Genomic DNA, 13,276 nt, shown 5'->3' on the forward strand with positions numbered 1-13,276 from the left:
TCCAGAGTTATATGAACAAAAAATCCAATTGGCCTGTGAAATGGAAATGAAACGTTGCAGTCTAATAGTGGCAGTCCCTCAGCTGGCTCTCTGCATGTCGCCTCACATGCCAGGGAAAATTGCAGGATGAGCAAATCCAAATGTGTGATAGAAAAGTGAGCTGACAGAGAAAAAAGTCAAATGGAAAAAGATGTTGAGCCTTGAATCACAGCGAGGGAGGAATAACGAGGGCATGTGGCAGAGAGATGATTGACAGAGAGATGGATGGGAAGACAGAAAAACTGAGAGGGGGGGGGGGGGCAGACAAGTTATTCTAGTTGCAGACAGCTGCCGAGAGCCTAAAATAAGATGTTGCTATCTAATGTGTACATGTTCTGCAGCTACACTCTCAAACCATAAAACATGTGCCCTGTTAATCGCGTTATGTCCCTAATGGTTTTCAGTTCAGGAGGGCCAAGAATCCACGTCAGGCTGAGTTAATATCGTGCTTTATTGTTTTTCCATAGAAAGTGTTGTTTCCTAGGATCACATTTCATAAAAAAGAGACAGAGTAAAAACTTTAGCAGTACTGGATCAGACTCCTAGTGTGGTAATAAATATAAAATGTCGTCATGAGATAGAAAAGGTTAAATTTGTGGAGCAGGGCTAAAGGAAAAGAGAGGAAGGGGCACATCAAAACTGACCTGAGAGCTCAAAGATTGGTTACACATCTACAAATGTAGTCACACACACGCACACACACAGACACGCACACAATGCCAGATAAATGAGCTGTCAATCAACAAATCTATCATATTTTCGTGTTTAAAACCCAGCTGGTCATGTTTGCTGGAGCTGGAGAGACAGCGGGATAACTCAGGAGCTAAGACCATCGTGTAGATATGTGAAATACTAGATACAGTTACCACATGAATTACATAGTGAAGATAACAGAGATACTGGAATAACTAGAGACTTATATCTCCCAGTGCCGCCTTAACAAAGGGTGGTGGTGATGCAGGAGAGGAGAGGAGAGGGGGGGGGGACAAAAAGTGAGAAGTGCTCTTGTTCATTGCCGCTCGTAGACTCTGCTGCATATCACATTGTCTGCTCCCATGGTCTGTAAAGAGGAGAATGTGGGTGGTTAAATACTGGCAGTTTTTAAAAGTTAACGGTGGGGTAGGTAATTTTGGAGAAACCAGCTCGAGTGCGCTAGAATTTGAAAATACACAGCCGGAAACAATCTGCCACTTCCTTACAGAGCCCCTCCTCCAACACACACGAACGCGCACATGACCAATGAGGGCACGAGAAAAGTTTGTGCACAGATGGAAGGCTGACAGGCAGGTAGGCCATCCAGTTACTTTAGCCGGGCCGGCTAAAATGATTGGTCGTGATTTTTACAGTATTACGGCTTCCACAGGTGACATTTTGTTATGCATTTTTTGTCAAAGCACTTAAGATATTCATTGCTATCGGGATGTTAAGAGCATTCCATGGAATATAACAAAAAGTGTATCTCGAGCCGGTTTCTCAAACTTACCCCACCTTTAAGTATTATCATAAATGTTTATTTTAAACCTTTAAACCTCCAAATTGACCAGTTGTTAATGTCTCCAGTGGTGAATATATCACTATGTGAAACTCTTTCGAACAAACAATAAGGAATCTTTTTAAGCAAACATGCAGCTCCTTGCAAAACACGTTATAGTACGGCTGGCTTCTAAAGAGCAGTTGTAGTTTTGGTGTTTTAAAAACATGCCAGGAGTCTCTGATTTGAAAACACCCAAGCAACCATTGTTTCAAAAATAGTTATGTTTAAACTGTGTTCAATTTGAAGCTCTGTTTTACTCCTGAGAGAACTTTAGGACGCATTCTCTGGTTGGAATGGTTAACCGGTTAATTTCGTCAGATAGTTATTTTTCAGTCAACCTGTGACAGCCTGGTCATTTCTTATTAAATAGAGTTCTTTCTGTGGATTTGCACCTTATTTTTCACAGAGGAGAGTTTTGGTAGCTGTCAGAAAGAAATAATTATATTCAGTAACATCGTTTTTTGTGTTTCTTTATCAGCCTTCACTTCACAAATCACTTTACGTCCCAGTTCTCTGTTTGCCCTGCCCTTTCAGATAAGACACTGTTTGCACACTCCCTTCCATGACTTCAAGCGCGACACAGAAGCTTTCATCTCCTGCCAGGAAAATAATTACATTGGCATTTCAGTTCTCTAAACTCAATTACATAATTATACAATCTAAAGAAAACACTTCAGATTATAGTCTGTAGTGATTTAGTTGCACAAACGCAACATCTCTATAGAATCTTTATGCTTCTACATCTAAACTATTGTGTACTGTACCAGGATCAGTTTGCCGTCATTGGTGATCTCTCGGGTCCAGGATGTTTTAGGCCCTTCTCCTTTCTGCAGAGTCTGCTCACAGCTGATCTTACTGTCGGTTTCCCAGCGTGGATGACTCTGAAGACAGATGAAGAGAGAAGGAGATACATCGTTGGATGCATGCTAATTGTTGGATGTATAGATGAATGAATGCACTGATGTATGTGACGCCATTCAGATGGGAAGGGAGATAATGGAGAGAGAAACAACAAAGGTGGAGCAGGCGATCACTGAGAAGTGATAACTTGTGATGCGCTCATTGTTACGGTTGCAAATGTTTGCTTTGGAGACGGACAAACAGAGGCTATGTTTGGGAAAACGGGGAACGCAACGGGGAGAATTAGGGAGGGACGGAGGGCAAGCAGGGGGAACAGAGGGATGACAAGAAGTTAAAAGGGGTCGAGGAAAGTGTAGAATGATAGGCCTTCAGAGACTTAAGGGAGGAGTAAAGAAAGGCTATCAGTCCAAATATGATGAAAAGCCAAATGAAACAGATTGATGTAATCTGGACAGCTCCCTCCCCAAATGCATATTTATTCTATTTACTTATGTGTGTGTGCAGAGAAAATAGTGCTGTGTACCGTGCAGGGGCGTCCGTCCACAGTGATCTCATTGAACTCCTGCCCCACAGTGAAAGTAATGTGGGTGGTGCGGACGGTGGTGGAGGTTTTAATGGACAGCGTCTCTCCGTCCTGCGTGATCTCCACCAGGGGCTTAGAGGCTGCCTTCACCGCAATCATACGCAGCATCATGTTCACACCTGAAAGAAAACCCGCATAAATATGACAATGATAAACTAGACAGGTATATAAAAAGAGATTAAGGTTTGATCAAAATGAATGCAGCTTTGTCACTTTTGTGTGTGCATGCAATGTCCAGACATTTGTTACATTTATTATTATTCTTTCAGGAAGTTAAACAGACATTTCTTTCAATCCTGCACTCACACAAACTCTTCTCGTCATTGTATGCAGGAACTTTTGTATTTGAAGCATGACAGGGGACTGCGTGTGCTTGCGTGTTTGTGTGTTTGTTTGTGTGTGTGTGTGTGTGTGTGTGTGTGTGTGTTTGTGTGTGTGTGTGTGTGTGTGTTGTGTGTGTGTGTGTGTGTGTGTGTGTGAGTGTGTGTGAGTGTGTGTGTAGCTGTTTGTTCACAGTGTCTGCCTGCACACTCAGGGTAAAAGGAGCAGCCCAGCATTGCGCAGCTCTGTCCAATAATGATGACAGAGGAAACAATGAGGTCAAGACCGGCACATCTGCATTCCCTCCAGACTTAATAACACACGCACACACACACACACACACACACACACACACACACACACACACACACACACACTCAAACACATGGGCTAATATGATTATTTGTACTGCCTGTAATTTAATCTGCACTGTTCTCCATTTTTCAATTATATAGCACACGTATGCTCACATACAGCGTGGGAAAAGAGAGGGAACCAGGAGCAGAGGGAGAGAGGGAAGGCAGATGGGAGGGGGAGGTCAGACAGACGAGGGGCAGTGGTCTGTGGGTGGTGTGTGAAGATCTCAGCCCAAGTGTGAGGGGAAGTGTGTGTACGTCGTCCTCCGTGTATCTGCCGTCGAGTTGGGTTTCGCACTTCTCACCTCTCACACATTCCCACCTGTCACCATGGGTAAATATATACACACTCTGAAATGCACAGTCATTCAGCGAGCATTAGTCCAGGCTGCACACTGTATGCACTGTATGTACAGCAGACACAACACAGTATTTATGTGCAGTGTCATCGAGTGCAGAACCATTTTTTCATTGTGATAGACTCATTATCACCTCTTGCATCGGGCCGCATGTTGAACACATATCAGTGTCTTATAAACGTGTGTTTGATTTTCATATATAGTAGTAGTAGTTTCACAGATTTGCAGTCAAGTGTGGATACTAAGTATATGCACTCAAGTACTGCGCTTAAGCTCACATTCTGCTGTACTTTGTATTGTATTGTAATAATACTTAACATTTTAAGGGTACATTTTTTACTTTAAATATGATGCATCTTAAATTAACCCAGTTAGCAAATAGCTACGTTAAATTCCCAGACACAAAGAGACTCAGTCTACTGGTACATTTAGCGGACATCAGTTGCATAGTTATATATAATTAATGAGAACCCCACACAATCAAAGAATGAGTATACAAAAAAATATGTACCACTTCCTATAATGACATTATAAAGATTAATTAATCTAAAGGTCAGTAAACTGATAGTGGGGTTCAACCAGCATTATAGCTCCAGAGCCTCTTGAGAACAAAAATGTCTCCTTCCTAAAAGTGTGGATTACTTCAGGCAAACAACCGGCGAGTGGACTGAACTCTTCATGATGGCTCAGACTGAAGAGAGGAGTCAGTGCCGGACTGCGGACCGGTTTGAAGTTTCTCAAGACACTGCCAGTTTTAGAAGTAAAAAATGACCTAAACAGACTTTTTATATTTACACAAACCTGGCCACATGAGGACACACACACACACACACACACACACACACACACACACACACACACACACACACACACACACACACACACACACACACACACACACACACACACACACATGGATAGACAGACGGTCAGGGTTGGAGGTCAAAGAGCAGAGGGCATGGAAGCATTTGGGACACTGGAGGGGAGGGGGGCAGGAGTGAGGAAAGGGAGAGAGGATGGAGGGTGCTGGGTGCTGACAGGCTGCCTCCAGCTGCGCTTTGCTCCCCGATGAAGCCGAGGGGCCATTCCTCTCAGTTAGTCAGAGGGAAAGTATAGGAACACATGCTGGGATACATGTTTGTGTGTGAGAAAGAGTATTGGGTTCAACAGTGGCACTTGGTGGAGTTTAACCTAAATTATGTTGCAGATCCTCCTCAATGAATACTTTTCTTACATCTCTATACCCTCGTCTACGCCTACTTGTGCAAAAGCATGCACAAATGCCCTCTCATTACACACGGGGCAATATCTGCCACTTTTCCATTTGTCATAGAACCTTACTTTCCGCCTGACTCACCAACACACAGGCTGAGACACAGAGAAACATAAATAGAGGGAGATAAACAGACAGTTTGAGACATATTAAATGCTAATTGGTGTGTCAATCTAACAGGGAAGTTGGAATTTGAGCTCCCACCCATGTGGTAATGTGTCTACATTCAGAACAATAGCGCAACTTGCCAGCTATTTTAATAACGTCGTGTGTGTGTGTGTGTGTGTGTGTGTGTGTGTGTGTGTGTGTGTGTGTGTGTGTGTGTGTGTGTGTGTGTGTGTGTGTGTGTGTGTGTGAGAGAGAGAAAAAGAGAGAGAGATAAAGAAAGGCCCTGTTGTTTGGTGTAGTCATCTCATAAACTCATGAACTCATGTCTCCGTGTGCGCCTACGTGATTATATGAATTCCAGGTGTGTGCTGGCAAGTCATTTCATGGGAATTGGCTACTAACGACAGACGGCTCTGACGCTGACATGCACGCGCAGAGTCACACACACGCGGCCTGTGCAGACTCCATATAGTGAAGTTACAAAACAGTGAGAAACTCAGCAGCAAGTGTTTGTCTTTTTTTCCCCTTCTGTCACATCAGATAATGATGCGACTGTCCAGCACTGTATCATGAAATAACGGTCCTCTTTAAGAAACACACAACATTAATTACACTGTAATCTGAGTTTTTTTTTATTTGAACTGTATTGTCATACTATATTTTAGATATTTTTATTTAAGTGTATTTGAAGTGTACTAAGTATTATGTTCGTAACCTGTATTTAAATCAGGCTTTATAATTATTTGAGTGACCGAGATCATGTACGTGTATTTCAAGTGTACTATTTATTAATTTATTGAGCTGTACTTAAATCAGGTTTTAAAATTGTTTGACTGATCATGCAATGTTATTATTTGTTTATTGATTGTTATGAACCTGCCTGAGGACCACAGATGGAAATTAGCTATTAGCTATAATCTGGCATATTGCATCTCTTCTCTTTGCTGAGATGAATGTTTTTGGTCCTTCTATAAATAAATACAAACAAAACACGCACGCACGCACGCACACACACGCACACACACGCACACACAAAATCCGAGGCTGTTTTACAGACAGATGTGCTGCCGTTTGTCTCTATTGTGTTAGCAGGGGAGGCCAAAGGGGGAGAGGAGAGGACGAGGGGTGATGCTGGCTGGAGGCCAAGCACTCAGTTTTGGGTTCTGCAGAATGACAAAGACCCCCTACCCATGCGGTACAGAGGGTGATCCTGGTGCGCGGGCACAGAGGAAGATTTGACCTATAAATGTGCTGAGAAAGCTGCAGTTTGAGCTGACACATCTTATCTGTGTCATTACGCACAGAAATTAAAGCCACTCTTGCGCAAAAATTCAAACTGCCACATTCGGCCAGGGGTTTTTCTTTGAAATAATAACTTGAGTCACTTACCCAACTTTTTTAAGAGTTCCTCGAAGTTCTCAGAAGTCTTCATCTCCCAAGTGCCGGCGAAATCAGGGATTTTTCGCTCCATTTTATGCTGCAGGTATTTTGGGGATTAATAGGTGTACTGTCAGGTCCAAGTGTGCTCGGTGCGCTGATGTCCTGCGCGTCTTGCTTCCAAAATGCTCCAACTGTCCCTTCTGAGTCTCGTCTGGGTGTGTGTGCGCACCGTAGGTTTTGGCTCTGCGCGTCAGTTTCTGCTGCCCTCTTCCCGAGATGAGTGGACTGTCAGGGCTCTGGTCTAGACTCTTACCTTTGTGCTGGTGCACTGTATAAGTGGCTGCGCTTAATAGAATTGCACGGAGAGCTACTTGTGTAGGGATGTACACGCCCCTAAAACACGAACCCGCCCCGAAGGCCAACAGAATACCGGCAAAAGTTATCAATGCCTCAACCTGACCACGCCCCTGAATGCAACATGTGCACTTCAGGGCTGTCCATAGAGACAGAATTGATAGACCCATCTGATCCACGCGCCTAGCTTGAAAGCCAGAGTGACCGCGCCCTGATGGTCCTGTGAGCTCTGGAGAAACCCCTTGATATAATGTTATATGATATCACAATGTCGAGGTGTATGAGGTGTTTGGCCTATGAGGCAGCCAGTAGGCTCATATGTCGGTTAAATTAGTGACTTCAATGCGGTTTCATTATTTGTACAAACAGGGAAGCCAGACCAGTCTGTTGACAGAACATGTCGTCTTGGCAGGGCGGTGCAAAGGAAGAACCAGTCAACTGGCAGACTGAAGGGTGCAGGGTGGCAGAGTGTGTTTGCGTGTGAGTGCGCGTGCGTGTCTGTGTGTCTGTGAGAAGAGAGGCCAAGTCCACCCCCCAGCCTCCTGTGAGCCACGGCGGTGTGTCATAAAAATAAAAGTGGTGGTAATGGGATACAGCTTCTGGCCTCGACCGGTGGGCTATCCATTTAACTGGGCTTGCGTCAGAGGAAAAATCACTCCGAACGCGGGAGGGAGGCAAAGGGGAGAGAGAGGCAGAGATTAAAATAAGAGGTGGGATTGGCGCAGGTCGGCAGGGTATCCTCAGGGCTTTTCGCCCCCCCGCTGCTCGGACGGAAGAAAGGGGAAAGGAGGAGGAGACGCCGGGGCATTTGGAACCGCGCGTCAGACGGGCCTGTGGGGCAGGGTCAGGGGCCCGCGTGGTTGGAGGGAGTCCTATAAAGAGCACACACACCCACCCACACACACACACACAGTGTATGTCGGCGCACGCGCACGCGCTGATGATGGATGGCAACGGGACAAAGCCGACGTTAACTATTGACTTTTGATGGATGATCCTATCCGCTACACTGCACGGCGAATTAGCGCGAGGTAAACCGGGCATCTTGGAGGAAGCCCCCCCAACAGGCCGTATAGACTTCACGCACACACCCCGGACCCCGCTAATACACCGGCTCCATGCCAGACTTATAACAGACTCACTGACTAACAAAGGTGAATCACTGGCTCAGATTGAATCTTGGTAACGCAATACGCGCTTTTACGCACAGACATGCGTTCAAATCCAGAGCCTTGCATCGGGTCAGCTGCTCTGTTTGATGTGAACAAAGCTCACTCACATTGTTCCCGTTATCAGACACACACACGCACACACACGCGCACACATACACGTCATTGGCCACACACCATGCCACAATCACAGCATGTGCTCACAAGTTCTAATAACCGTGAGGCATGGACAGCCAACTGTAATTTCCTCTTCCACCTCCATTTCACTATATTTGTTCACCATGACAGCTGACTTGCATGTTTGCTCATGCAATAATGAAATAAAACAGTAGAAAGTAGAAAAGTACGATTTAAAGGCCTGATTGGTTCACATCCACTACACATGTTATATATGAATGTAAAGCAGCATCAGGCTGCCTCTCTACTGCTACGGTGGTCTCTGCAACATGGCCTGTTCAGATGAAGGAGAGTTGATCATGCCCAGTTTGAAAGTGACTGATGCAAACACAAAGGTTACAATGGAGAGCTGTCCGGTGTTGGGGAAATTCATCTTCAGCCTCGCTGCAGGCTATTAGCATATTAGCATGACACAACAAGAAATGCATCAAAGGCCACTGAATCCAACAGGCAGCCGTGCAGCCCAGCGACAGCCTCACCCATCTTGTGTGCATGCTGTCCAGAGGGGGCTTGATAAAGAGCTCTGAAATGTGTGTGATGCTGCATGTCAGCACGTGATGACAAAGCACCGCTCAGCATTCAGATGCACTCAACCGTGCTCTGCTCATATCAACCTTTCTCTCTGCACTCATTCCTTCCCTCCATTCCCCCTTTTCCTTTCTGCCTCTCCTTTACCTCACGCAACCCCCCCCCCCCCCACCCTCCTCATTTTCTTCCTCCTCCTCCTGTCAAGCTTTTGTTCTTTTGTGCTGCTCTGACACATTCCTCAAACACGCTGAAGAGAAGAAGAAGGGGAAAACAGAAAGGGAGAGGATGGAAGAAAGAAAAGGGGGGAAGCGTTAGTGAGAAAGTTAGAGACTAGAGTGCAGGTCATTTTTTATCTCATTGTTGGGGAACAGGATAGGGAGAGTGAGTCAGCAAAGAGAGCGAGAGAGCGAGAGACCTTGGAGATCAAAGGCAAACAGAAAGTGACAGTGATGGAGAGCTTGAGACACTGAGAGAATGAAGCAGATATGTAAAGAGAGACTCCTCTATCTTTCGAGGTGTAGAGGTATTGGTTTGCTCCTCTGGTGCCAACTTTATTTCACTCATCTTCATTTCCTTAAGTTCCCTTCCCACCATTATTCGCCCGTATACTGTTAGTCCTTTTGTTGTCTTCATCTCTCTGTGTTTCTCTCTCATACCCTTGTCTGTAACTGATATACTCAACCGCCAACGCAGAGATTCACATGCTTTATTACATGCAAGCCAAACAAAGAGTATTGTGACTTGTTTATAATAACATTTGTCTCTTAGCAGCCTGAGTTCATGATGGCAGAGTGACACCATTAAGAATGAAGAAATAAACTGCAGCTTTAATACAAAACTGTCTGTTTTGCTTTTGGAAAATCCTGATACCTAAATTATATTTTGTACCTCTGAAAGTACAGAAGCAACTGTTTAGATAATACATTAATAACTTCACAATTCCTAACATTTACTGTTTCCAGCATCTCCTTTGGGGAGCTTAGCTGCTGTGTCAGTTTGACATAGTTTTAGCTTTACCTTTATATTATCTCAGATGTATCTACAATGAGAGTTATCAATACTTACTTTTTCATGTTTTCTATATCCATGCATTCAATGTTTTAATCTCCTGTTCTGTCCCAAATTGATCATTTTCAAAAAACTAAATCTGACATTGAGACACAGTTGCTTGCAGCAGTCGAAACCATAATAGTCTGTATTTTACTCTCTGTTTTCCTTTTGGGGGGTCTGACTCATTTGAATCAGGCTGAACCTTGTATCAGCGCTCTCCTCAGCGTGAACTCTACAATATCTCCACTCTCACTTCCTCCTGTGCTGATTATTGTTTCCTATTTCCTCTCCCTATTCAAATGACACATATCTGAACCGGTTGGACGGTCTACAGAACATGTATTGTCCCAGTTTATCTGGGTGTGGAATGAGAAACTATACATGCACCATATTAAACTCCATGCAACATTTTCTGTATGTTTTAATATGGTGCCGTCCATAGTAGATGTGGTCCTTATAACATTCATTTTCGAAAAGGAGCTCCTTGTCTGCACAAGTTAAAGTGTGTGCCTGTGAAAGTGTGTGTGATCAGCCCGTAGTAAAGTCACTCTTCAGTAACATTCTCCACTTTATCATCCAGATGACACCCAGTAAAAACTGCTCACCAGTAACCCCGGTAACCCTGGTAATCCCAGATGTGAACTTGACCCTGGCCTTCCTCGTCGCTGACTCCTGGAAGTCATTATCAGTGGCCTCAACCCCCAGAGGAAGCCACTGGGCAAGATGTGCGCATGCATGCGGACAAAAGTGCCCTGATTAACAGTATATTTCTCTTATGATTTACTGCTGTGTCAGTGGCGGGTTAGGACCTCCCCTAGGGGTCCTGCGATAAATATGAAGGGTTGAGGGAAGATTAACTGGGCAGGAAAGGGGAAAAAACTGTTCTGCGACACAAAGTGGTGTCCTTTTCTTTAATCTGTGCCCTTTTCTTATGAAATACTGCACAATTCTGCCACCTCTGTTGTCTTATATCACAGTCTGACACGCAATAATCACTCCCTCCTTATACAGCAGGATACACAGGGTTTCTTTTTAAAGGACTGTGTCCTCAACAAACAGCCACAGTGTAACACACACATTCACGGCCAAAAGTGTGAAGCACTGTAAGCTGCTGCCGTGCTGACCCACCAAAACCATGTGGGTTTGATTAGAGCAGAGGAGATTGTAGCGTTTACAGAATGAGGGGAAAAGAGGAACGGAGAATGGAGATTGAAAGTGTGCATTATGTGTGGAATCACAGCTGGACAAAAATAAAAAGATTTTGGGCGCAAATATCCTATTAATTGGGCCATCTGTGTGTGAAATATGCTTTGAATGCATCTTCGTCTATATGAATATGTGTGTGCATGCATGCATGTTTGTATTGAAATCTTTCTCAACCAGACATTTGTAATTCATTTATTCTCACTCTTACAGGAATCTAACAGAAAGAGTAATGCATTTCTTATAATCCTGCCCACACACGCATCTCGTCACTTTACACTGGAACTTTTGCATTGATAGCATCAGAGGGGATTTTGGATTTTGTGTGTGTGTGTGTGCGTCTGTGCATGACTCAATTTGAGTCTTCTTGTGTACATGAGACTAGACCTCCAGATGCCTGGGCAGTTGCACCCAGACGCCTGTATTACTCACACTCTATTCCTTTTGTCCTTCACCCCCCCCGCCCTTACTTTTCCCTCCCCCTCCAGTCTTTGTGGTTCTAATTATCACGCTCATTTGTTATGAGTTGGAGGGAGAGCGAGAGTTGAGAGCGTTTAGATTAAGAAGGAGAAAAGCTGAAGACGTGTTGAATCGAAATTAAAAACAACGTTTATTTTTCTTCAAGTTATTTTAAATTAGCTCAAAGTCGTGGTCCAGACTTCTCTTCTGTTTCTGCAGTGTTCCACTCTGCCACTGCCACCTACAGTTTAATGAGCCAAGGGCCCCTCTGAGGTGCTACGTGACAACAGCCCTGTAAAACAGCATTGTATGGACTGAATGATGCTGCATTACTCTAAGTTCAACAGGAAGATAGGGGACAACAGAAGGGAAGGGTTTAAAGGAGGGAGGTCAAATATGTAAAGAAGTGAAGTAGATCAAGATGTTTATGGGGATGGTCGTGTGAAGTACAGTGAGCTACAGTGGACGAGAGGATAGATGCAATGAGGGAAAGCCGAGAAAAAGAAAAGTGCTGTTTCCCATACTTTCACTGCTTTTCGCCCTATTTTATTTAACCAACTAAAAAGTTCAATTAAAGTGCAGCCCTGTTTTTTTTAATCTTACCCCTCCTTCTTCTTGCATCCTACCGCTCTGCCCCCCATCCCCCACCCTCACACCGCCTCTCACTCTGCACTCATTCTTTTATTCTCCCGTTGCCTTTCCTCTCTGACCCGAGTGAACGCTTGTTGTTCGCTGCTGCTTTTTCCACAGCCATGATTGTGTGTCAGCGTGTGTGTATGTGTGTAAATGTGTGCATTTGACTTTATGTGGATGTGTTTGTGTCTATGAGTCTATAGTTAAATAATTCATACTTTCACTGTACGTGACCAGTGTGCGTCCCTAGAGTCTCCAGAATTGGGAATGGTGACATATTGATGTGTTTTATTATTTCTTCAATAGCACTCAGCAGAAATATCATACCCTGGTGCCTCGGGGCAGGAAACAAAAAAAATACCGTCAAGTTTAGGTGCGTCCTGTGATCTCCTCATGATCATATGACGTTTGCCAACAGCCTGTGAGAAAATGAAAGGATGAGAAACAAAAGTTGGAAAACTAAATTATAAACGAACAAACACTCATTGCACCAGAATCACGAGGTAGAAAATGATAGAAGGAAAGGTTGTATAATGATGCGCTGTGGAAGAATGGAAAGTTTTACAACATCAGGGCTGCATTTCTCTCCAAAGGATCCTCTGTGAGCTTTATTACCAGCTCAGACACATGCAGTCAATGCACCAAATCACAATTTAACTAGCATTTCAATCTTTACCTCCTCACTAAGATGCATTACTAAAGTTCCATCTGTCATCTTCTTAAATGAGACAAACTTTAATGATTACCTTCTTCTGGAGTTGTTTCTTCTTGGTACTGAGAATATGATCAGCTTTAAAAGCAAAGACAGGCAGGTTCATCTCCTTAGAAATGACATGTTTGACCTGCTGAGGGAAGACCTCCAGTTTTTCCAGGTCTTTTTTTAGGGGTT

The 13,276-nt window shown here is 44.1% G+C and overlaps 1 protein-coding gene across 1 annotated transcript; it reads right to left on the bottom strand.

The window, feature by feature from the left end:
* Positions 1–472: 472 nt before the first annotated feature.
* Positions 473–7,170, bottom strand: crabp2a (cellular retinoic acid binding protein 2, a). Its single transcript, XM_034208059.1, has 4 exons — positions 6,824–7,170; positions 2,958–3,136; positions 2,338–2,454; positions 473–1,099 (listed from the first exon to the last, which is right to left on the bottom strand). Exons 1-4 carry the CDS (start codon positions 6,903–6,905, stop codon positions 1,049–1,051), a joined length of 429 nt encoding a protein of 142 aa, XP_034063950.1. The 5' UTR covers positions 6,906–7,170; the 3' UTR covers positions 473–1,048.
* Positions 7,171–13,276: the final 6,106 nt, after the last annotated feature.

This window comes from Gymnodraco acuticeps, unplaced genomic scaffold (genome assembly GCF_902827175.1).
Source record: "Gymnodraco acuticeps unplaced genomic scaffold, fGymAcu1.1, whole genome shotgun sequence".
Taxonomy (NCBI): domain Eukaryota; kingdom Metazoa; phylum Chordata; class Actinopteri; order Perciformes; family Bathydraconidae; genus Gymnodraco; species Gymnodraco acuticeps.

What these genes read in the sequence shown, in the direction of transcription:
- crabp2a (XM_034208059.1), bottom strand. Translation starts at nt 6,905, where the DNA reads ATGGAGCGAAAAATCCCTGATTTCGCCGGCACTTGGGAGATGAAGACT. An exon ending in GGAACTCTTAAAAAAGTTGG is followed by an intron (nt 3,137 to 6,823) that starts GTAAGTGACTCA and finishes GTTTTCTTTCAG; the next exon opens with GTGTGAACATGATGCTGCGT. An exon ending in ATGACGGCAAACTGATCCTG is followed by an intron (nt 1,100 to 2,337) that starts GTACAGTACACA and finishes TCCTCTTTACAG; the next exon opens with ACCATGGGAGCAGACAATGT.